The sequence below is a fragment of the Mesoplodon densirostris genome, chromosome 1, assembly GCF_025265405.1.
Source record: "Mesoplodon densirostris isolate mMesDen1 chromosome 1, mMesDen1 primary haplotype, whole genome shotgun sequence".
Classification (NCBI taxonomy): domain Eukaryota; kingdom Metazoa; phylum Chordata; class Mammalia; order Artiodactyla; family Ziphiidae; genus Mesoplodon; species Mesoplodon densirostris.
The window spans coordinates 221,560,355-221,586,932 of NC_082661.1; the positions used below are offsets into that span (position 1 = coordinate 221,560,355).

General features: G+C 36.5%; 1 protein-coding gene and 1 non-coding gene across 2 annotated transcripts in view; both read right to left on the reverse strand.

Moving 5' to 3' along the window:
• EMCN (endomucin) overlaps nt 1-26,578 on the reverse strand; it is a 55,576-nt gene that overhangs the window by 20,206 nt on the left and 8,792 nt on the right. Inside the window, exons 4-5 of the mRNA XM_060098082.1 lie at nt 18,959-19,063; nt 5,637-5,675 (exon numbers count right to left, since the gene is read on the reverse strand). Coding sequence (XP_059954065.1) covers nt 5,637-5,675; nt 18,959-19,063 — 144 coding nt within the window. The remainder of the gene's footprint in view (nt 1-5,636; nt 5,676-18,958; nt 19,064-26,578) is intronic.
• On the reverse strand, nt 10,417-10,583 carry LOC132501199 (U1 spliceosomal RNA). Its single transcript, XR_009534190.1, has one exon. It is a non-coding gene; the product is annotated as a U1 spliceosomal RNA (small nuclear RNA).

Here is a 26,578-nt window from a genome sequence, read left to right on the forward strand (position 1 = left end):
AAGCAATGATATAGGCCATAAGATGAATAAAATAAAAATGAGAAATCAGAAAAAAAGAAAATGGAAGAAACAAATAAGCTCCTTTTAAGAGTTAATACCAAGCATCAATACGGTTGCTGGTGTTGGCCATAAGAATTGATGCTGAGCATCCTGACACTCGGGAAAGGGAGCATGGTTTACTCTAGGCTTTCATTATCAGAGTGGAAAATGATCTATTATATAAGTAAGTGGCACATCAGCGGTCCAGTCAATAAATGCTATGAGTATGGTTGGTTCCATTCTCTGCTTTGGGAGGGGAATATGCTGGTATGATCCCTGAGGTCTCTTCTAGCTTTAAGATTTAGATTCTTGTCAGGGTTCCTTTCCATTCAGATTTTGTCATAGGTATTCTGCATTTTCACTTTTAACGGGATCCCCTCATCTACTTAATGGGCAAAATGACAAAAGGAAACTTTTCTGCCTTCACATGATAAAAATTAATTTCTGCTCTCATCAGACCTGAACTTTCTGACCTAGTTGTACACTTCAAGCTATGCAAAAGCAATTTTTATCCCAAAGTTCTTTCACTTTGCTTTGGGCCATCAACATAACTAACCAGAAGTAATAGCATCCTCTAACCCAGGAATAACTGTGACTAGAGATTTGTTTACTTTAGGTAACTCTGTAGAAATATATGTTGAAGAAGGAGGGCATATTTTTCTTTTGTGATTTAATATAAATAGTTATTAATTTCCAGAAAATTATATACAATGCACAAAGAATGAATGGGGCACTGTGCTAATTACTTCCATATGTGCTAACTCACCTTATTCTTAAACATATTTATTATGGCTTTAAAGATGAGAGATACTGTGGCTCAGAGAGATAAGGTAACATGTCTGACAATAAGTAGAAGGGCTAAGACATAAGCCAAGTATGACTCAAAACCCTATCTGTTTCCTTTCCATTATGCCATGCAACCAACAGATTTCAAGTGAGTTGAGTTCGTCTTACTTGTTAATGGTATCATTATCAATGAGACCAGTGAAATTTTTTTCTCAGCATTCTGAAAGTTTTAGAATGTTCTCATCTCTCTCCCAAAATATATACATCATCTTACCTTAAATTCACGATTTGGATGGTATGACCTGAAAACACTGAGAAGCTTTTCAATATGTAACTCTTCCTGTGCCATACGCTTTCTGAGAATGGGAGCATAAGCGATCCAAAACACGGACATGAAAATATTAAAAAGGATTTTATTTTCAAGTTATGGGACACTATGTGCCAGGCATTGTTCTAAGTGTTTTACACTCACTATTGTATTAATAATATTTTCATTTTATAAAGTGGAAACTGAAGCCCAGAGAGTTTAAATAATTTGCCCAAAGTCACACAGAGCTGGGGTTTGAATGCAAACTCTAGACTCTGTTCAGTCAACCACAATTCTGTGCTGCCTAAGCTGCAGCTCCTCAGTCGGAATGAGTTCTAAGTGCATGCCTCTTATTTTTGTTACATGAAATATTATCTATTTCAATTTCAGCTCCAATCGAGAAGGTATTCTTCCTACCAAGGCAAACTAAACACCTCCGTCCTTCAATAGGCCAAATCAGACTCTGCATATACATACAAGCAGACAGAATTATTCCTAGTGTATTAAATAAAGCACATTGTAGAGCTCATTGGAAGAGCTCACACCCTTAGCAATATCATTGAAATGTGTTGGTTCTTAAAGTGAGTGTTGGCTAGCTAATCAGTTGAGACTGTGAGTTTTTATGTCCTTTCAGTGTAGACTAGAGAGCCACAAGAACAGGGCCGAGCACTTCTTAGAGAGTTATCAGATCCCTGAACTAGAGGAGAACCCAAATAGCCATACCTAGGTTCATAGATTCATACAATTTCCTAAGTGGAAGTTTATGCCAGACCCTATCGCATAAATATTGATATATTTTTCATTCCATAACTGAATTATTTTATTCTCAACTAATTTTCAAACAGCATAAAATTTCCAAGTTAATAAAAACAACTCTGGATATCACTTCGCTATGGGTATATTTCTAGTTTGAGTGCGTATCAAGATTCTGTCATTCAAAGTTCAAACATTCAGGTAAGTAATCCTCTGTATAAAAATAATTCATGCTTCACATTATATGAATTCTGAGAGATGAGTAACCAATCCCAGGCATTACGTAAGATGTCAAGCATAATGAATGAATCAAGACAGAGCATCCTCCTTTCCAAAGGCCAATAGTCAGTTTTGATGGGACTTTTGTCTGTACTGGCTTCTGATTTTCCCTTAAAATTCATGTCTACAATACAATTGAGGTCCTGAAACACAGTTGAGAAAGTAAAGAAGACGGGTACAATGAGAACTTTCACAAGCTGTGCTGGTGACTATGAGAATGTTGCTGTGGTGATTAGTTTTATGTGTCAACTAGACTTGGCCATGGGGTTCTCAGATATTTAGTCAAGCATTATTCTGGTTGTGCCTGTGAATGTGTTTTTGGATGAGATTAACATTCAGATCAGTAGATTGAGTGAAATAGATTACCCTCCATTAGGGTGGCTCTTATCCAATCAGTTGAAGGCCTGTATAGAACAGAAAGGCTCCCTGGAGTAAGAAGAACTCTTTCTGCCAGATTGCCTTGAGCTAGGATATCAGTGTTTTCTTGCCTTTGAACTGAGATATCGACTCTTCTTGGGTCTTGAACTTGCCAGCTTTCAGACTGGAACTTACACCGTTTGCTCTCCTGGTCCTCAGCCCTTTGGACTGGGACTAGAAGTATACCATCCATTCTCCTACCTTTCCAGACCTCTAGTTTGCCAACTGAGATCTTAGGACTTCTCAGACTCTGTAATGCATGAGCCAATTCTTTATAATCAATCTCTTTATAGATTTCCATGCATATATACAAATATATATATATATATATATATATATATATATATATATATATATATATATATATTCTTTTTGTTCTGTTTCTCTGGAAAACCCTGACAAATATAGTTGTATTTTCAGAAAGTTAACGGCAGATGATTTATTCCTTTCCCAATACTCTGAGGCATATTGTTCCATTTTTCTCTGGAGCTGAGGTCTCTTATCAAAGAAATCAAGAGGTTCATTTTCAAGGACAAGTTATTAGCTCTGCCTGTCTGTGAGAAAATGATAAGGCTAAAGAAAAGTGAATTCTATCATTGCTTTAAATTGTTGTAATGGCCACATGATGGCTGCGTATATCTCTGGGGAATAAATAGTCTTTCATCACTTTTTAATGGGTCTTTCTATCTCCTCATTAGCTCTGAATTCAGAGCTAAATTTTTCATGAACCCCTTCCTCATCTTTCTTAAAATGCTTTTTCCCACCCAATGTATACCACAACAGCTAAAGGGGAAAAAAATCTCTTCCTCCTCTGATCTTAACATAAGGTTATCTGAGGCTCATCTATGACACATCACTTTATACTGACATGACTGCTGGAGTTATTATAGTTATTTATAATATTGACTCGTCTTTAGTAACCTTTAATGGCAGGCTCCATGTAACACTCAAACTCTTAGCTAGCGTTATGTGTGATGGAACAGAACAAATATTTATTGAATGCCTCAGTTAGTAGTGATTGATTGAATATACCATTCTGTATATTTGGCAGGGGATTATACAAAATTTGGAGTCTCACCAGGTATGTTACAGTGGTCAGGTGAAGTTTGACTTTCCCACATGCTTTAGATATTGGGCATGAATTCCTCATGCTTAGCATTGGTAAACTCAGTCGTCCATTCATACTACCTTTGCTCTGTTGAATGGAATGAATGGACATGTCTTCTGACTTTGATCATTTCCATCTAACTATGACTATCTTTTATCTTTATTCCATAAAATTGAATGTCATATCTTTGTACAATTGCTTATAATTCACATTTTATATATAGTTGCTGTACTTATCCTGAATTCCAAAAAAAGATCCTACATAAAACAATCAACAATTTCAACAAGAGAGTGGTAAAAACATAATTTTTCAAGAAAATTAAAGTCAGATGCATAATCTGAAAGAAAATATCAAACATGAGAACTCAGTATGTTCTAGTCAAAAACTAAATGTATATTTAGCTCATATTTATGGAAGGAAGCAGTACTAATAATTCTGTGGTCAAGAAGTCTACCTCAACTTTACCTAAAAGAGAAATGTTAATTATTTTAAGGAAGATGCCCCTCCTTGATCATATGGGTGAATATTTGTGAATTTTTTTGAGTGTATCTGGATTTAGTCTTTAGCCAAAACATACATCTGAAGTTTGAGACTGACTTTTCTACAGCTGATAGAATCAGCCTCATTTCTTTCTAGTCTGCTATTCAAATCAATGGTTTGTCTATTATTTGTTTTAGGAGAATTAGTTTCTATAATTCAAAATTAAAGTCTAAATGGGCTTTTTATTACATTTAAAAATCAATTATAGCTAAAGTTGGCATTGTGTTAATACCATTATTTCAAACAAAATAAAAGATGCTTCAGTCTCCCCTTAAAATGAGCTGACACTTTGTCAGCTTCCCAATTGTCTTTCATCTGTAACTTCTCCTTGATAACCAATCCATGAAGCAGGGGGACAGGACTTCTCCAGAACAGTGCAAAGCATCAGCCAACGTAAAGCTACCCTCTTTGCCTGGATGTAGTATTTTTATGCTTTGTTTTGCTTTGTTTTTCCCAATGTTTTTTTCTGTTGCATTTCTAGACTATGTAGATGGAAATAAGAATAAAAAATATGGTGATAAGGTGAAATAGAGTTAACAATATAAAAATAACTTCTTTATTCATTTGATATATTATGTAGAAGATAAATAATGAAAAGTTAAAAGCATAATAATTTCCATTTCTAATTCTTTGAAAGTAGACTATGATGATTATTTAGGACATTTGCTGTGAATATGCTATCAGAGTCACTTATAATTTTCATGGCTTTATTTTTCCAATTTTTAAAAAATTTACATGATCTTACAAGTTTACTTCATGTATTTCTCATTTTATATATACCAAAGGTGGTTATTACTGAGAACCTAAGAGATTTGTCATTTATATAAATACCAGGTAGGATGTAGGAAAACAAAAAATCCCCCAAACAATTATAATTTCAAAACAATAGGAAGATTCAACATTATCATTTTCCTCTGCCCAATAATCTTTTTCAATTTCTGCTGCTCCATCATCCAGAATTTATTCAGTTTAAAACTAACGATGGCAAAGCATGAGCACTTCTTGAAGTGATAACATTTTAGGCTGTTAACTGTGGTTTATAACATCATCTCTTTGGATGCCAGGACCAGGCTTTGTTAGAAAGTAGAGAAGACAGCAAACACACACTCTATACTTCTGAGAGAGGGCAAGCTGACCACATAAACAGACCAGGAACAGAGGAAAATTCCACAGGCTTTATGCATTTACCAGAACTGGTTCCACTCATCCCAGCCCCAGAGCACTGAGGCACATCATTGTATATTCTCCGGGACTGCATTTTTTTTAACACAAGATTTCCTAAATATTTTAGTTGCCATGTAATGTTTTCCTTTGTGCTATTTCACCCTGTCCTCAGACCGATTGATCTACTTTGTCTTTCTTGGGATTTTACCCAGGAATATTTTCAGAGAAAGAAAATTAACTTACCTGGTGTTTCTGTGGCTTTGATTGAACTCTGAATCTCAGCTTTAGAGGAAAGAAAAGAAAATTGCTAAAATTAAATGTTGAATATCAAATGTACTCTCACAGTTGTTTCAGGTGGTAAATAGATATAGATCTTAGCTCATTTCTGATTTACTTTCATCAAATGATAAAATCAAGAGGCTTCCTGATTAGAAGAAACCTCAGAGCAGGGGTCAGCCAAATTTTTCTTAAAGGGCCAAATAGCATTTTAAGCTTTGTGGGTCATAAGTCTCTAGTGACTATTCAACTTTGCCATTGTAGTGTGAATGCAGCTATACAGAATACCTAAAGAATATATATGGCTGTATTCCCATTAAACTTTATTTACAAAAACAGGTGTGGGTCTGGATTGGCCTGTGAGCTGTATTTTGCTGAATCCTCTTTTGGAGCACCTAGTACAGCCCCACATCTTGAATACGCCTAGATAACCCAGACAACTACAGAAATTTTGGTAGGTACTTCATGAGTGGCACTGCCATGTGTCATATTCCTACTAAGATATTGTGCATCTCCTGAACTGAGGAAGATTCAGAATGGTTCATACAGATTCCTCTGAAAACTAGGGAATTCCTCTAAAGTAAATATAGCTCAGAAGAGCTTCTACAAATAAAATCACCTGAGAGAATTATAATCAAAGATCACTTCAACAACTTGGAGTGTGTGCACCATGAACCAAGATTTGCCAAACAAAAAAATATAGAAAAAATTTGAAACAAATAGAAGCCCAGTAATGATAGTTTAAAAATATTCACTTGCTTCCTTTGTATTTTCACTTGATTGTCTCACCAGCAACTTAAATTTAACATGCCCGAAACAGAACTCTTTTTTATTGAAGTATAGTTGATTTATAATGTTGTGTTAATATCAGGTGTACAGCACAGTGATAGTAATTCAGTTTATATATATATAATATATATATATATATTATATATATATATTTTATATATATATTCTTTTTCAGATTTTTCCCCTTATATGTTATTACAAAATATTGAGTATACTTCCCTGTGCTATATAGTAAGTCCCTGTTGGTTGTCTATTTTACATACAGTAATATGTATATGTTAATCCCAAACTCCTAATTTATCTCCCTCACTTCCCCTTTGGTAGCCATAAGTTTGTTCTTTATGTCTGTGGCTCTATTCCTGTGGGTCTATTCCTGTAAATAAGTTCATCTGTATCTTTTTGTTTTAGATTCCACATATAAGCAATAGTATAATATTAGACTTCCCTGTCTCACTTACTTCACTTAGCATGATAATCTCTAGGTCTATCCATGTTGCTGCAAATGGCATTATTTCATTCTTTTTTATGGCTGAGTAATATTCCATTGTATCTATATACCACATCTTCTTTATCCATTCATAACTCTTGACTAGAATCCTCAAACCCACCTCCCCCCTCACCATCTTAGATCAAAGCATGGTACAATTGTCTCCCAGGTGCACAAGTCAAAAACTAGTGGCCTTTCTTATTCACTTCTTTATCTCACCCCATCAGCTCTAGCTTCAAAATATATTCCAAATATGTCTCACCATTCAATCAAATACTGTTCATCTAGCACCTATATCTGTCCCCTTGGTACCTGCAATAGCCACCTAGAAAACTCTTTTGGAATTTGAATTTGGCTGCTCCAAGAATAAGGAGTTATTCTTCTCCTCAGTGCAGCTGGCAGTTCTTCAGAGCACGTGGCTCCTGCCTTCCTCCTCAATTCACTCCAGCTGTTTCACCCTGCTGGGCATCTCTGTGGTAGATCAACGTCCCAGGGCTCCTCCTGCCTCCGGGGTCCCTGCTTGCTCTTCTCTAGCCTCAGTGTTGCCCTCTCAGGTCTACACTGGCTCCTTCCCACCCTTCACGACTCTGCTCAGGTTCCACCACTCAGAGAAGTCTTCTCCAACCACCTTATCTAACGTTGTACACCTCATTTCCCTCCACGCTAGTCCACCACTCTGCCTCATCTGCTCAACAGTCCTTTTAGCACTCCAGGGCATTGATTTTTTAAAAATTTGTTTGTTGTTAGTTAGAATGTAACTCCAGGGGGACAGGATTTCTTGTTTTACTCAGAGCTGTAATCGCAGAGCCTACTACCAGGTCTCTGGTAAAAAGATAAGGAATGAACGAATAACAATAGAAAGTAATAATTATAAAACTAATTCTACCTCTTTGAATTCAATTTTTAAGAGAAAATGAATGCCTTACTTAATATTCCTGCTTGGATAATTATAGCTACTATTTTTCAAGCAACTCTTATGATCAGTTCCATATATTAATTGCTGATGTCTACAAGAAAGACGTTATTATTTCCATTTTGCAGATCTGCAAATATTAGTTGAAAGCAGTGAAACTGCTTTCTCAAAGGGAGGACCGTGATTATAATTCAGGTCTGTTGGTTCTAAGGTCCATTCTCTTTTACTCAAAGAGACAGCTTTTCCTTCCACTAAACCATTCTGAGTGGAAAGCTTATGTAATTAATTCCTACTTTTGATAACTAGTTAAAATACTTTTGAACATGGCATAATGTTGTATTTGAAAGTTGCAGTTAAAATATTTATCAGCTGCCAGAGGATTAGAATACAAATGAAATCAAAACCTTTTGTTCCTCCTGCTTTTAATATCAGGTCATAACCTTCTTGCTGATAGACTTTACAGAGAATGAAAAATTTTTAAACTCATATCAGACAAAACCTTCTGACTATCCTTTTTTGCATTTTTTTCATCCTTCAAAAATGCATAATGAGAGAATGGACTTGGGGACACAGGGAGGGGAAATGGTAAGCTGGGACCAAGTGAGAGAGTGGCATGGACATATATACACTACCAGTTGTAAAATAGATAGCTAGTGGGAAGCAGCTACATAGCACAGGGAGATCAGCTCAGTGCTTTGTGGCCACCTAGAGGGGTGGGATAGGGAGGGTGGGAGGGAGACGCAAGAGGGAGGGGATATGGGGATATATGTATACGTATAGCTGATTCACTTTGTTATACAGCAGAAACTAACACACCATTGTAAAGCAATTATACTCCAATAAAGATGTTTTTAAAAATGCATAATGATTTTAGAGGGACATATTACACAAAAGAAAAATAACTATGCCTTAAAGATGTAGCTGAATATTTAAAAAATAACATATAACAATTCAAAATCCGGGCTTCCCTGGTGGCGCAGTGGTTAAGAATCTGCCTGCCATTGCAGGGGACACGGGTTCGAGCCCTGGTCCAGGAAGATCCCGCATGCTGCGGAGTAACTAAGCCGGTGCACCACAACTACTGAGCCTGCGCTCTAGAGCCTGCGAGCCACAACTACTGAGCCTGTGTGCCACAACTACTGAAGCCCACGCGCCTAGAGCCAGTGCTCTGCAACAAGAGAAGCCACGGTAATGAGAAGCCCACTCCCAGCAACGAAGAGTAGCCCCTGCTCGCTGCATCCAGAGAAAAGCCCGCGTGCAGCAACAAAGACCCAACACGGCCAAAGAGAAAATAAATTTATTTAAAAAAAATTCAAAATCCTTTTATTGAGTCTTAAGAGGTCCAGACTTTTATATATGAATGAATATATTATTATTCTGAGGACAAAATTCTGTAAATCTTAAATATTTAATCAATACTGGAATATATATAACTTTTTATCCTAAAATCAAGGATGTATTATTCTGAAGATAATAAAGTGTTTTCATTTGGCATACTATTTTCAAATTTGGATTCAGTTCTGTGGATATAAAATCTTAATAGAGAGGAATGCTATGGAATATGGCTAAAGTATTATTCTTGTTTTTTTTTAATTTATAAATTTCACAATGCAAATGTGTTTTTAAGAAAAGGAAGTAGGTGAAGTCAAAGAGCAAATAAGTGTGTAACCTAGTCTCAAACTTAGAAGTTTAGTAAAAACCAAATCCTTAATCAGGGTGGTTGGCAACTTAAAATTTCTTGGTTGAGTTTGTCTCTCATATGAAACTGAAGTCTTATGAAATGCAAATGAACTTTGAAATGCTAAACTTTAATCCACAATTTAATCCAAAGCTAAACTTTGCTTAAACTATCAGCTTTTAAAACAGAAATAATAAGCAATAATACAACAAGTAACTTTGCTAAATATTCTTATCTTATGAAGGCCATTATATTTACAGCTATATATAACTGTATATAATTACATACAGAACATGATTTATCATTAACAGGCTCAGGACAAAGAAATATATACAGCCATTTCCATATATAATTCTTTTCTGATTTGCTTAAAAATAATTTACTATGACCAATTCAAATTTTCCTTTTTATTTCCACCCCCCCCCTTCCAAACAAAGCATTGACTGAGTCACTGTACATGAGATGAGTTCTGGTTTGGCTAAACTGTGACTTGTGACTAAGACCTTGTTATCCTGAGTATTCGTCCTTTATCAGCCCACATGAAATGGTACAAACTAATTAAATATCATGTAAGAAACATTGTAATTAAGTTCCCAAATAAATGTCATAGATAAATGGTGACATTCACAAGAGAACTAATGAGGATAGGTGATCAGATAAATTAGTGTTTTCCAAAGCTTGAGATGCATAGCATTGTAAGAGAGATTCTATGATGCAGTACTGGAAAGTGGCATTAAATAAGATTGAAGCACTAAATGAGAAAGTTATTTTCTTTTCAGCTTTTTTGTTTATTTCAATGACGAAGTTTCAAAATTTCAATTTGATGCAAATATATCACTAATACGTAGCATGTGCTTATCATTTTTTTTTTCACCCCACAGCGGGAAGTACAAATGCAGTCCCCAACAATCACAAATTATTCAGTGAAGTTTTCCACATTTGGGGAAATCACAGGGGTCAGCACAGCACATCCAGAGTGCTATGGATAAACCTCGACGGGGGACAATCACCTTCATGATCCTGGTATCTTCCCTTCCAGGTAAGTATTTGATTTATTTCTTAAACAAGGACAAGCAAGCCTCACACTCAGAGCCTTTGGCAAGCAACAAAATCTAGCTAGAATTTTGTTTTATTTTGCTTACATCATAGTGACTTTCTAGCTTCTGTTTATGCCAAGTCAAACTGGTTTTTCATTTATGATGGTTTACTTTTCAAACAAATTTAAGAATAAAAAGTGCATCAATTGAAAGAAAGTACTAAATAAATAATAGTGCAGATGGTACGCATATCTGGCAACACTCATTAAGTTGTGGGAAATAGAGGTAGCATCTTGCAGGGGCTCTTGATAGTTGTGTAGAATTTGAATAAGCAATTGGAGGAAGGACAAGGGGATGAAAGAAGGACCATACAGATGAGGAGGGCAGCAGGAACAAATACCACAGTCAGGAATAAATCTGGTAACAGCAAGAGAACCACCCTGGTGAGAATCACAGCTTTATATTCAGCCAGCCTATCAGTCTGTCAACCTCTCATGTTGATTGAACTCCTACTTGTCAAGCATATGATGCACCCAATTAAAAGCTAGTTGTTTTCTACTTCCTTTAGGTACCTTATGTAAAACAGTTGTAATGAGAACAAGTGTGGTATAGTGACTTTTATGGGATTTGAGGTGAGAAAAACAGGGTTTGAATTTCATCTTTTAATTTAACCTTGGCCAAGTCATTTAGTCTTTCTGAACCTGTTTTCTTACTTGTGAAACTGGTATCATAAATACCAACTTTGCCTGGCTTTTATAAGGATTATCATTAATAAAATAATAGCTAAAATGTATTATTTACTTTCCAGACACTGTTTTAAGCTTTATATATTTTTACCTCTTTTAATCTTCACATGAATCCTGTAAGGGTGTAGTCTTATTACAACTACTTTACAGATGAGGAAACTGAGGCACAGAGAAGTTAAGGAGCTTACCAAAGGCCACAGTCCAAATAAATGGTTGTGCTGTTATTTGAACCTAAGCTATCTGATTTCAGAATCATTGTTTGTAACCAATAAGCTAACTTCCTCTTGGCATGATTGTAGAGCCCTATGTTTTTATTTTAAGAAGGGTGTGGTGCCTTGAAAAGCACAGGCGTGGGCAGAGGCCATTCTCATGTTCAACCAGTAGTATATCTGAAGTGGCTACTTGATTACTACAATTATATATGATTTTTGTGTTAAACTCCATACTAAACTAGGATAAATTTTGCAAAAAGGAAACATATACGATCAACTATTTGTTACATATAAATGTTATTAACTCTGACTAAATAACCTACTGATTACTTATAAATGTTACTCATTTTTACTTAACAAAAGTCAGATTTTTCCCTTTAGATTTCAAGTCTGTAATATTGTATATGCTGTGGTAGCAGAAGCTCTAAGTGGCAAAAGCCTGAAAAGTATTTTTATCCACGCACTTGCCTTAGCAGAGTTATGTCCTGGCATTTGCCCATCTCAATTTGTCTTCTACCTATAATATTATTCCACATTCTCTCCTCAGCTAAGACAAAATCCACCAAAGGGAGAAAGAGCAATGGTCTCTCCTTCCCTGTCAATCTCTTACAATGTGAACTATACCTGCTTTCAAATCTGGTTATAGATATCTGAATGACTAAGTTTCCAGCAAGAAAAGCATCTATTTTGCTTTCTCCCCTCCATCTTCCTTTTACTTTTCTCTCTTCAGAAACCATCAGGTATGCAAAGGAAATTAAAAGAGTCAGAGAGGATGCCACATTTTTAAGCCACTGGAAAAACAGGGAACTCAGGAAGAAAAGATTTGTAATTTTACAACAGAGTTTTTTTTTTTTTCATCTTTATTGGAGTATAATTGCTTTACAATGGTGTGTTAGTTTCTGCTTTATAACAAAGTGAATCAGTTATACATATACATATGTTCCCATACCTCTTCCCTCTTGCATCTCCCTCCCTCCCACCCTCCCTATCCCACCCCTCTAGGTGGTCACAAAGCACCAACCTGATCTCCCTGTGCTATGCGGCTCCTTCCCACTAGCTATCTGTTTTACGTTTGGTAGTGTATATATGTCCATGCCACTCTCTCACTTTGTCACAGCTTACCCTTCCCCCTCCCCATATCCTCAAGTCCATTCTCTAGTAGGTCTGTGTCTTTATTCCTTTCTTACCCTTAGGTTCTTCATGACATTTTTTTTTTTCCTTAAATTCGTCCTATTTTCCCACAGTTTAGTTACTGGAGGATGGGGACTCCTGTGATTGACATTTCTTTGAATCATCCCTCAGTGCCCAGTGAGGTAGCCCTACCAATGGACAATGACAAATGCATGGATGTTGAAATCTAGGTGTAACAAGGGTAAATTAAGGACATGGTCTGGAGTGGGTTAAATGGTGACATCCCCCTCCCCCTGACTTCCTTGGAAAGATATGTGTACCTAGAACTGGTGAATACAGCCTTATTAGAAAAAGGATCTTTGCCAGTGTAATTATGGATCTTGAGATGAAATCATTCCAGATTGGGGTGGGCCCAAAATCCCGAGAAATTGTCTTTATAAAAAAAGAAGACACAGACAGAAGAGGAGACACAGAAGGGAAGGCCGTATGTAGACACACAGGGAAAAAGACAATGTGAAGACAGAGGCAGAGATTAGAGTGATGTATCTATAAGCCAAGGAATGCAGAGAATTACTGGCAATTTCCAGAAGCTAGGGGGCATGTCAGGTCACCGATGCTCTGCAAAAGATTTTTAGTGAATAAATTAATTTACTGATTAATCCAAAGGGCCCTCGTTTCTTTATAAAGTCAGATCACTGAATTAATGAGGATTTCTATCTTAAAAATCCTAGTATTCTAGAAATTTATCTTCTACAGGCAGAATAAAAGAATAAAACAGGAGAAATACACACAACTTTAAGGGAATGGGAAATGATTAGAAATGTTTTGAGAACATGCTTTTTTGATCTACATTCCACCTTTCTAGGGGGTAAAGCAACAGACCTCAATAACTCTTCTCTACTCTAAATCAAGCCTGCATTTAAGATAATGTACCCACAGTGCCTTTATCTGATAGTCACTCTCCGAGGACCCATTGCCCATATGTTTAAGAGGTGTTCAACCTTCCCCTGCCTATAGATTGTTTTGTTCTCCTTCTGTTTCTCTGTCTTGGCTCCATTAATTTTGAATGTTTGTGTGTGTGAGGGGTGGAGATGGAAAGGGAGCATTGCCCTGCTAACCAGGAATCTGGGCAGACTCCTGGTCTCATCAGGCGCCGATGGAAATGTGTGCAAACTCATTATATCAAGTGGAGCCCATGCTTAGCAGGAAGCATCTTGAGGAATGAGAGAGATCTAGGGAGGATGGCTGCCCAAAGAATGAGTTTTATAACAAAATTTCTAAAGGACTTAGCATAGAACTGGTTAATCAAATGGCAAATGCAAAGGGAAACAGTAAGTACCCTTCTTTCATTACCTTGCTTTCCAGGGTGTTTCATTTTTCAAGAAATGGCTTTGTGGGTGTATTTTTTAAACTACTTGGAAGAAAGCCACTTCAGACTGTGTTTAGAAGCTAAATAAATACAGGAGTCTCCAGAACTGAGATGCAGAGGGCATTTTATTGCATGAATCAAGGCAGAATTAGGAATCTCAAGTGACCCATGGGATTGACCACAGACTTCTAAGTGCGAATTTTAATAAACCATGGTCCTTGAATGACATTTTCCACATCAGACACTGCCTGGGTGGGTGTCAGCGCAAAGTACAAATTATTTGAGTTTCATCTTCAACTGCTACACATTTTGCAGATGCGTATTCACTTTTATTCTTGTTTGTCTTGGGGGCAGTCATATTATGAGGTGGAGGGGATTTTGGTTTGCCAAAGGTACTTTTCAGACATATATTGCCTACAAAATAGGTTCTATTCATCAGAGCCCAAAACACTACCACAAAAAAATGTTCTTCTTATGAAGGAAAAACGACCCTCTTCTTTAAGTTCCTTTATGTGGTGACTAATTAAATAAAATTATTAGTTTACAATTATGGTGTGAAATTCAACTTTTTCTAGATAACCTTTTTTATGTCGTGCCTAAGATGATCACAATAAAAAAGGGGGAAATGGAGGTTCTCGATGTGTTTCTAGACAACAGTGGGCCTTGGGCGTCCACAGTCCCCACTTGCTGTGTCATTCTACCTTAGAGGTCTCCCAAGAAGAGACTTGGAGACTGTGAGTCACCTGTAGCTGCTTTTCCTTAAGGACTATGGGTATGCCAACAGTACATCCAGTATTTATAATGAATGGGATCTGATAAGGCTCTTACAGAAGATTGCTAGCTTTTCTACTCAGGATAGTTTGACTAAAAGTACAGATTACTTCCAGTCACAGAGGCCAGAATAAGGGAAGTCCTTGTTGTGAAGATACATGGGGACTGGAACTGGAAAACTGTCAGGAATCAGGGGATCTCTCAGAACTGCTACTCTCTCTGTCTCGCCTGAACAACTTAACCTTGCTCGCGGGGCCTCTCTATTTCCGCACATAGTCTCTCTCCATTCTTCTTCTACCAACTCTGCTTACTCATAATACCTGCTTCCTTATGCCGCAGGCATGCACACCAATCACCGTGGTTGTCTCAGACTCACTCTACTAAAACCTTGCTACTACAGTTCCTCTGACTTTTTGGTTTCTTTGGGTTTTCTAGTTCAGATTACCCAGAAGGGAATTTTATTGGCCTAGATCAACATTCTCTTTCTTTTTGTTTTTAAACAAATCTTTATTTGGAAACTCACCACTTAAGGCACTCATTTTAAGTACACAACCCAATAATATTTAGTAAATTTATAGAATTGTGTGACCATCACTATACTCCAGTTTTAGAACCTTTTCTTCAACACAAAAAACTTCCTTGGGTCTTTCTGCAGTCAATCCCCAGGCCCATCTCCAGCTGTAGGCAGCCACTTATCTGCTTTCTGTCCCTATAAAAATATCCTTTCTGGATATTTCACAGAAATGGAATCATATACGTTGTATTTTGAGAAAGACTTCTTTCACTGTATGATGTTTTTCAGATTCATGCTATTACAGAATGTATCAGTATTTTGTTTCTTTAAATTGATGAACAGTATTCTATTATACGGATAGCCCATGTTTTGGAATACTACAGATGAATTCCAAATGGAAAATCAAATGAGATATTCTATTTTGCCAGTTAATGGACATTTGGATTATTTTCAGTGTTTGACTATTATGAATCATGCTATTCTTAACACATTAGCCACACCCTGTTTTGATTACTATAGCTTTAGAGTAAGTTTTGAAATTGGCTGTGTTCGAGTCTTCCAATCTTGTTGCTCTTTTTCAAAAGTGTTTTGACTATTCAAGGTCCTTTTCATTTCCATATATATTTTAGGATTGGCTTATCAATTTCTATGCAAAAAACCTGCTGGTATTCTAATAGGGATTGCACTGACTATTTTATCAATTATTGATCAACTTGGAAACAACCGCCGTCTTAAAATATCAAGTCTTCCAATCCATAAACATGTAATGTTTGTTTGTTTATTTATTTATTTATTCTTTGCAATGTTAAATACGTATTTGAATTTTAATCGTGAGGTTATGCTGATGCCTTTGGTTTCAATATGATAATGCAGTGTTTTTTTCCTTCCCCTATTCTGTATTTGTATCTCCCCTTTTCACATTGAGAACACATCTATATGTTTTTTCAATCTTGTAGTACCAAGTATTTAGATTCGCTATATTCATTTCAATAAAACAAACTCATCAAGTGAATTTCAGGATTTCTCTGCAGTGTTTTCCTTTTCTCTCCCCCTCTTTACCTGTTCTACTGAGGAGGGTATGCAGTTAAGACTATGTTGTTTAAAGTACTTGGATTCTTTTTGTGTGCTTTTTTAACAATTTTATATATGGTTAGGTAAAGTGTCTCTGGTTGCATTTAATTTTTTCTATTTCTGTCTTTGTTGATGGTTATATACATAGAAACAAATATATTTGTTATGAAAATTGATGGTTGATTATTATAGTATAAAACCTAAGGAAGCAAATGTTCAAAACATTCATCACTGGCTTTTAAATTTTTTTAAACATACAGAAGCAACACACTCACATTCTACTTTTCTTTCCCCCATGATTCCATCTTTCTTGTGAACCCTTGAAATGGCTTTGTGTGGCTAAAGTCAGAATCAAAATGATGTCATTTTTGCATCTCACTAGCACTTTCCCACTGGCAGTAATGTTTTAAAATCTGATTTCTTTGCTCAAGTACCAGATGTAATTGTACTAATGAAAAATTTTCTTTTTTGATCCTTAGTGGGCTTGTCTGAATCACTAAAACTAACAAGTGGTCTTTTCACATAATACTAAAATAAATGTATTATTTAAATTGTGTGTGCATTACATTAAAAATGCATACATTGCCTTTCCCTCCCTGCTCTGCTGTGTATGGCCTGCTGGCTCACACCTGCCACATCTCCCAGATGTGCTCTGATACCAGGCTCCACATTGTGAATGTCCAGAGCATGTGATCAGAATAGGCTCAGCTCTGCTTTGGTTTTAGGGGTCCCTTAGTTCTTTTGCTCCTCTTGCCTGGAAACTGACCCCATGATGTGTCCTTTTTAGGGTCCCAGACACCCACTAGAGCCCCTCCAGGTGATGTGCCAGGTACCACTGACTAGTCTTACTTAGTTCAGTTATACTCATATGACTATCTGCCTTAAGACAAAAAAGTCAGGGAGGTGGCAGCATTCAATAAAGAAAAGAACACAGGGCAAGGAATCAGATATGCCCAGTTGTTAATTCTGGTACTCACTAGCCCTACTGATGGGGACAAATCTTTCTTGATAATTCACTCCGTTACCTCATTAGATCACTGGCTTATGATAAAAGGATATAACTCAGGGACAGCCAGATGGAAGAGATGCATAGGGCAAGGTATGGAGAAAGGACGTGGAGCTTCCATGTCCTCTCCTAGTGCATCACTCTCCTCAAATCTTCACATGTTCACCAACTCAGAAATTTCCATTTATATATTTAATTTCTCACAGAAATGTTTTATAGTTTAGTGTATAAATCTTGCATTTCTATTGTTAAATTTACTCTTAAATACTTTATTCTTTCTGATGCTATTATGAATGGAATTATTTCCTTATCTTTTGGATTGCCATTGCTAACATAAAGAAATATGATTTATTGGTGCATATCTTGGATCCTCTGGTATAGAATACTCTTTATTAGTTCTAGTAGCTTTACTGTGAAATCTTTGGGTTTTCTACATAGATAATGATGCAGTCTACTGAGAGAAACACATTTATTTCCTCCTTTCCAATCTGGATGAATGATTCTATCTGTCCCTTTCTATCTATCTATCTACCTATCTATATATCAGTTTATTGCACTGTCTAGAACCTCTAGTTATAATTTTGAATAGAATTGGTGAGAGTGGAATCTTTGTTTTGTTCCAGATCTTAAGAGGAAAGTATTAAGTCTTTCACTATTAAGTATAATGTTTGTGGTATATTTTTCATAGATATCCTTTACCAGTTTGAGGAAGTTCCATTTTATTTATATTTAATTGAGTTTTAATTTAATTATGAGTGGGTGTTATATTTTGTCAAATACTTTTTCTGCACTTACTGAGTCTACTAATATGGTGTATTACATTACTTGATTTTCATATGTAAAACCAACCTTGCATTCCTGGATAAATTCCATTTGTTCATTCTTTATATCACTTTTCATATGTTACAGATTTTTTTCTAATATTTTATTAAGGATATTTGTATCTGTGTTCATGACAGATACTGGTCTGTAGCTTTCTTTACTTGTGTTTTCTTTTCATTCTTTTCTATCTTTGGTGTTAGGGTAATACTGGTCTCAGATAATTATCCGTGCGATGTTTCCTCTACATCATGAAAGAGTTTGAGAAGAATTAGTATTACTTCTTTTGTGAATATTTTGATAGAATTCACACTTGATGCCATCCTGCTTGGAGTTTTCTCCATGGGCCCATTTTAAATTTCTAATGCAGAATCTTAAATTGCTTTAGGTCTTTTCAGTCTTTCTATCTTCTTGAGGCAGTTTTAGCAATTTGTTTCTAAGAATTTTTCCATTTCATCAAAGTTGTCTAATTTTTTGGCCAAGCTCACCTTTTTGTGCCAGGTGATATCATAGATTATTGCTCAGGCTTGGACTGATCCTCCTTGGCATCCACTCATTTGTGGCTATGGAGGGATAGAGTATCACTGTACAAGGCAAAGTTGTTAAATTGTTGTCCCATTTGGTAGAGACTAGGAGAGAATATAAGTAAGGCATTGTTCTTTGGTAACTGTGGGCTGGAAAACATTCAGAGTTTAGTTCTATCCAATATACTAGTTTAACATTTCAGCACAAATTCTTGTACTTACTCTTGGATTGGGAACTTTGTAATGTTGAAATAGCATTTGGAAGATTTATCACTGTTGTTCTTGTAGTGATGAACTCAGTCTTCGTGACACCTTTGGCTGTAGATCCTAATTATGTAAAAAAATGAGTAACCATCAAGGCTGTAAACAATCACTAGATCATATCATTAATATTAATATAAACATCCAGTTACAACTTGAAGATTAGTTACTTAAAGTCTTCTGATCAAGATATAGAAATCCAGTGTTTTGATGTCTGTCTTTTGGTGAGTCAGTTAACTACATTTTTAAAAGTGGAGGGACATTAGACTCGCCTACATGTCTGATATAGGTTATTTCACTTGATCGTAACAGTAATTCTATGAATTAAGTAGTAATTATGATCATAATTTTACGTATGATTCTGAAAAGTTATATAATTTTCCCACAGTCACAGAGAGCCAAACCTTTCTGATGTAAAACTTAGTTGCTCAGCTACCCTAGAAAGGGGGTGGTAAGGCAGTAGTAGTACTTGAAAGTGGTAGTATGATTCCCATGCTGTCTAGGAGAGAATTTTCAGGTAGGTGGAATAACAGGGAGGAGAGAGATAACAAGAAGTAAACAGAATAAACTTTTAATTATATTTAGTTCATTTTGGGGGGTCAAAAAGGAAATTCAGCAACAAAGAAAAAATAAGCTGAGTTTTCAAAAATTGCATTGGAATAAGGTTACTTTAAATAATCTATATTTGCACAAATATTATAAAACAAAATGATTGATGACCTTCAGTCTTTTCAAAGTCTAGCATGGGGAACACTGAGTTAGTAAAGAAAAGATAGGCATACTGGTTAGTGCACGCTTAGTGTTAGCTAGATACGATGTTGGCTGGAGATGGGGGGAAGACAGTTTAATAGACTCCTACCACAAAGAGGTCTGGAAACCTGAACTGCTGGTGCCTTCCAGAAGTGCCAATCAGCTTTCATTCTATGGCAATAAGCATCTATAGTGTAAAGCAAATTCTTAGTGCATTTGAGAGATTCATGCTGGAGAAGTTTATAGTTCACAGGAAGACCTCATAGACAGTGGGTAAATATGTCTTCAGGCAAAAAGCCTTTAGAAATTGGTATGCTAAAGAAAGTGAATAAATTTGAATATAGGCTATAGGATTAACACTGCATATGAGAAAGAATGAGTGAAAATGGTCACCAACTTCAGAGGAATCTTGAAGTATTAAATTGAGAGGGAAATATTTGAGGAAGAAAAGAAATGTCTTATTATATAAGGAAAGCAGAAATTGATCTTTGTAATAGTATGGAAGTGGGAAAGGTACAGAAACTCAACACTTGAGGATGGAGGAACGTGGGGATAAAGATCTTGCTTCTCACTGGAACTCCAAGAACATATGCTTTGAAAACATCAGAACAGGAGTTCTTCTTCAGAAATCTTCAGAGAAGAATTCTTCTGCTGAGCTAAAATTGGAAACCATGAAAAAGCTATCCTGATGGGCTAAAGAATTCCCTCGTATAAAGCAGACTCAACAGTCTCGGTGATGGGAAAAAATAGAATGTATAGCTAGGGAAGCTGTGAGGAGCTGCCAGTTTATGAAAATACAAAGAGAAAAGGAGAATAATGGAGTAGCTGGGGGTACAATCCCCAAAATTTTATTTAGAGAATTGCTTATTATTAATGTGGAATATACTTCACAAATGAGAATAGAATTAGAGCCCACACTCAATTCAGGACAGGTTGTCAATTACACATGTCAATTAGGCCATGGAAGGAGACAGGAATGTTTTGAAAGTGATCCAAATATTTAGAAATATTCATGGTGAACTATGAAAATAGAACAGAATGAAAGATGTATTAAATGAAAAGTGAATAGAATGAAAAATGTGGAGACTAATGCTGCCATAGGCATAAATTTTCAAATTTTACTGGTGTACTAAATATTTCAAATCCTAATCTCAGAAGAAAAGAAAATGGGTAACCTACATTTATTAAAATATGAGAATCATAGTCTTATATTAACATCTTCTTGGGAAAATGTTCCCAATTGCACTTCAGGTTCACAGGTAGTAGATTCTGGACTTCTGCCAAGAAGTGACTGACACCTCAGAGCAAAAGGAAACCAATCTCAAAGCTGTTCTTTAAACTTATACAGTTTGCTCTCTTTCAGTTTTTCTGTCTGGCCATTTTCCCCCAGAAAACACTATATATCAGCTGTGGTCTACAGGTGTGACTCACACTGTTAAGTCTAGGTAATAATATATGTATTAGATTTGACAAACATTATTTTGCTTGAGCAAGACTAATTTAAATCACAGCATCAAGATAATAGTGGCTTTACCTTTAGGACTTGTGTTTTTGAAATTTATGTTCTTTTAAGTCTTAGAATTTGATACAGGTGGAATGTATGAAAGACAAAATATGAGGAATTTTTAAACCATATTTAACTTGGAATAAAGAATCAAACACAAGAGATGCTTGAGAAAGTCTCATCAATAGAGTGTAAATGCAGAGAAGAGACTTTGACTCCAACCAGAGCCCTAAGTTAGAACCATTGGCTAGAACCAAGCAGAATGAGGAATATGGGCTGTTTTATAATTTGTCTTGGTATTATCAATGTGAGATTCATGTTATATGTTTTGGGAGGTTAAATTTTTGGGAGTAAGCAACAAATGTGAACATTAATTATATTAGGAATTTAAAGTGTGTTTACAACAGACTGACTTGAAAGGGAGGATTTATGGAATTAAATTGTGAAGCAAAGAGGATTAAGCAGCTTTATTCCTTTGAAATTACATAATTTGACTTACAGTATTGTTTTGTCCAATATACATAACAAAAGCTTCTTGTGTGGTCACTTTGTCTTCAGAAATAGAATATGGGATAAGTGACTTTTTGACGAAATCAACATTTACCAAGATATATGCTATAGAATACTAGTACTTTGGTATATTACTTTGTCTATGTTAAAAAACACTTTTATAGTCAAATTATTTGGAGCTGCATAGATTTTGAAGTCAACAGTTACTAAAACATACGCTATAGAATACTAGTACTTTGGTGTGTTATTTAGTTTATGTTAAAAACCCCTTTTATAGTCAAATTATTTGGAGCTGCATAGATTCTGAAAAAACCTCAAATGAATGTCTTTGTGTTAGGATTACTGAGAATCTTTACAGATGTTATTGTGCATTGTAAAACCCTCGGAGGGTAGTATTTTCTGAAACAATTACCCAAGTGGCTCCATTTTCAGGGATCACTTTATGGGCTAGTGCTTCATAGAAATTATGTACCCATAACAATGAGGGTAGTCTGGGGTAAAATTAATTAATATCCTGATTCATTTAAGTGACTTCTGAGGTAATATTAAAGAGCCCATAGAAAGACTGTGAAGGGCCTAAATGTTTATACCAATGATCCTAGGAAGATGTGTCAAAGCAGTGGCAAAGAATGGCAAAGAAGCTTCTTGAGGTTTTGCTCAGATTCTTCTGAACGCCTCCATTGGAGTGAAAAGGAATACCTCAGAATGTAAATAAGTTAAAATGCTAAACCCAAGGGAAAAAGATGTGAAGGAATGTCGGCCAAATACCTGAACAATTCAAAGAGAACGTAAGACGTAGTTCCCTCTAGTACTCACTCCTGAGGAAGAGGAGCTTAGATCATGCAACCAGACTATCCTGGTGTCCCCAAAGTTTCTGAAGAAGCACAAAATGGTGCTGGTGAAGGAATGTACATAAAGTAGGACTATAGCTTTCAGTGGGAGACAAGAAGAGGGGAAAGTTTTATTTCTATATAGATTTAAATTTCCTTTTTCTTTTCCGTATTATTTAGAGGGTAGGTAAAGGTAGGCATTAAGGGTCCCTTGGAATTGCGTGTTTAGCAATGTCCTACCTCTTGCAAAACCATCAAGTGCCATGTAGTATGACCCCAGGAAAGTAGGCCAGAGCAGACTACTGAGACCTCCCTGCTGTTTAGGCCTGGCCTAATAAGGTGTTTAGGTGTCTCCAGATTTATCAATTCTCTAACCCAATTTACCAGGGTAAGCTCATATAGGAACTTGGGACTGATCTTAGGTCATGAATAAACTTATATCTGTACTTAGAGTGGCTTTTTGCATTATATATCCCCCAAATCAAGTGGGTTGAGTTATTTGGTGCCCTCAGAGCAATGTAGTAATTTTTTAATCCCTTCGTTCTTTCTTAGAGACTTCACTAACAAATAGAGGTTGACTTTCTATTTCCTTAAAATCTATTTTAAGTGTTTCTTGGAGCCAGAGCAAATATTGGTAGGAGCTTCTTCTTTATTTTCTCATATCAATTGATCCTATTTACCCATAAGTTCTTACATATAAAAGATCAGCAACAGTGCTTATGGGGACATTAAAAGCTTCTCAAACATTTGAGCTGCCCCTTTGGAAAAACTGTAATTAACAATTACAGATGAGGTTATTCCCAGCTTAGGTGGAGGGTGAAAAAGAATTGCTTTGTTTGTTTTCCAGTTGTAGAACACATTTATTACTTATTTTACTATGAATAGAATTTAACTAAACAGAATAATGACTTACTTCAGTAAACTTTAACTGTACTACTAAAGTCCTAAGGGTTCAGTAGGGAAGCCTCACAGACTTGGTGGTAAGAGAGAGAAATGGCTAGCAGTCCACCCTGCACATACCACCACACTGCTTCAAACTGGGTGGTTGAACTTCTATTTGTCTGATATGTTCACATTTTGGACTTTCGCAAAAGATTTTATGAGGAAACGTTTCTGCTAATTACAAACAATTTTAGACAACAACTAATTGCATTAATTTTGAGGGTCCTAAAATCAGACATTGTCTGACCACACTGAAAGTAAGATGAACAACATCAGAGTAGGCAGAAATAACAAGATCTTGTGTTATTGTGAAATTCATCTGCTAATAATGTTTCCTATCCTATGCTCAAGAATATCACCTTTCACTTGGACTTATTTACTCTTTTTAAAACACAATGCTAACAAGTTGGTTGTGTGTGTTTATGTATGTGTGTATGTGTTTTCCACTTAAAGGAGCAACCTAAAAGAAATAACCATTCATAGCAGGCTGGCAATCTCACCCAAAATATAGCCTAAAAGCAGGGAAAGAACCAGAACATGCACCAAAAAGGGAAAAGAAAGGCAAAAAGTTACAGAATTCTGTGACTATCTTGTGTAGGAAGGAAAAGTGCTATATAAGCACTGTTAAAACCTGAGGGGCTCACTATTTAATAGTGAAGTCTAAATAGTTGAGATGAAAATAGTAATACTTACTCATTAAGTAATAGTTGATTATGAATTAATTCAATAGAGAGAAAAATTTAAAATTAAAGAGCCAACTTTCAAATTCCAAATTGTTATTATGAAGTTTGTGCTTTTTGTTAAGTCATTTAAGCTCTCTGAAACTCAGTTTTTTGGTTTTTAAACAATTTAAAAATAATCTTTAAAAAATGATAATATATCCTGAGGTGTGGGCAAGATTATGGGGTAGGAAGACCCTGAGCTAACTCTGCCCACAGGTACAGAGAAATTACAACTATTTACGGGACAACTATCTATGAAAGTCACCTGAAGACTAGCAGAAAAGATTTTCCACAACTCAAGATACAAAGAAGGAACCACAACAAGACAGGTAGGAGGGGTAGAGATGTAGTATAGTCAAGACCCACACCCACAGATAGGTGACACACAAACAGGAGGATTATCACAATTCCAGAGATTCTCCCCAAGGAACGAGGGGTCTGAATTCTACATTGGGACCCGCTACCTGCATGTCCTACACTCCCAGGAAAATGAGTGCCCAGAACATCTGGCTTTGAAGGCCTGCAGGGCTTGTGTAATGGGAGAGCCAGAGGGCTATAGGAAACAGAGACTTCACTCTTAAAGGGCTCAGGCAAAGTTTCACATGCTCTGAGTTCCAGTACAGAGGCAGTAATTTGAAAGGAGCCTGCGTCAGATTCGTTTGCTGATCTTGGAGAGCCTCACAGAGAGAGAAGAAGCAACGTGGATTCCCCTTGGGAACATAGATGCTGGCAGCAAACATTCTGGGGAGCTTGTTCTACCATGAGGATGCTGGTGATGACAAGCACAATTTTGGAAACCTCCCTCCAGCCTTGAAGTGCCAGGGGCTTACCCACCCACCAGCAGGCAGGCACCAGTCTCTAGAGATCTGGGGCTCTGCAACCAGCTGCTCCAGGTCCCAACCCCTCCTGCCAACAGGCTGTCACCAGCCCTAGGACTCCCTAGGTTGCACAGCAGCCACACTGGGACCTGGTCCTATCTACCAGCAGGAAGGCACCAGCTCCGGGACCTGCTGAGTCACACAGCCAGCCATGCCAGATCCTGGCCCTACCTACCAGTGGGCTGGCAGTCACCATATGAGTTACAGCTTGGCAGCCAACTGGCCTGGGGGCCAGCCCTGCCTACCAGTGTGCCCACAGTAGTTGGTTCCACCACAACAGAAGGGCCCACACAGTCAACACAGGGGGCACCCCTAGAGCATACAGCTCTGGTGACCAGAAGGATGTGGGCTGCTGAGCCCCATAGGATGTCTCCTACATAAGGCCACTTCTCAAAGATTGGAAAACACAACCAACTTACATAATACATAGAAATAAATGTATAGAGATAGACAAAATGAAGAGACAAAAGAATATGTTCCAAATGAAGGAACAAGACAAAACCCAAGAAGAACTAAGTGAAGTGGAGATAAGTAATCTACATGATAAAGAGGTCAAGGTAATGATCATGAAAATGCTCAGTGAACTTGGGAGAAGAATGAATGATCACGTTGAGAAGTTAATAAAGAGTTAGAAAATATAAAAAAGAATCAAACAGAGCTGAAGAATATAATAACTGAAATAAAAAATACACTAGAAGGAATCAGCAGGAGATTAGATAATACAGAGGAACGATCAGTGAACTGGAGACTGAGTAGTGAAAAATCACCCAAGCTGAACAAAAAAGAAAAAAAGAATTTTAAAAGATGGGGACAGTTTAAGAGACCTCTGGGATAAGATCAAGCATACTAACATTCACATTATAAGGGGTCCTAGAAGGAGAAAAAAGAGAAAAAAGCAGAGAACATATTTGAAGAAATAATAGCTGAAAACTCCCCTAACCTGGAAAAGGAAACATGCATCTATTTCTGGAAAGTACAGAGAGTTCCAAACAAGATGAACCTAAAGTGGTTTACAGCAAGAAACATTATAATTAAAATGACAAATATTAAAGACAAGAAGAGAATCTTAAAAGCACCAAGAGAAAAGCAACTAGTTACATACAAGAGAACTCCCATAAGACTATGTGCTGAATTTTCAGCAGAATCTTTGTAAGCCAGAAGGGAGTGGCATGATATATTCAAGGTAATGAAAGGAAAAAACCTACAACCAAGAATAATCTAATTGGAAAACATATCATTCAGATTTGAAGAAGAGATAAAGAGTTTTACAGGCAAGCAAAGGCTAAAAGAGTTCAGCACCACTAAACCAGCTCTACAAGAAATGTTAAAGGGATTTCCCTAAGTGAAGTAGAAAAGACCACAACTAGAAATATGAAAATTATGAAAGTAGAAATCTCATTGGTAAAAGCAAACATACAGTAAATGTAGTAGATCAACCACATAAA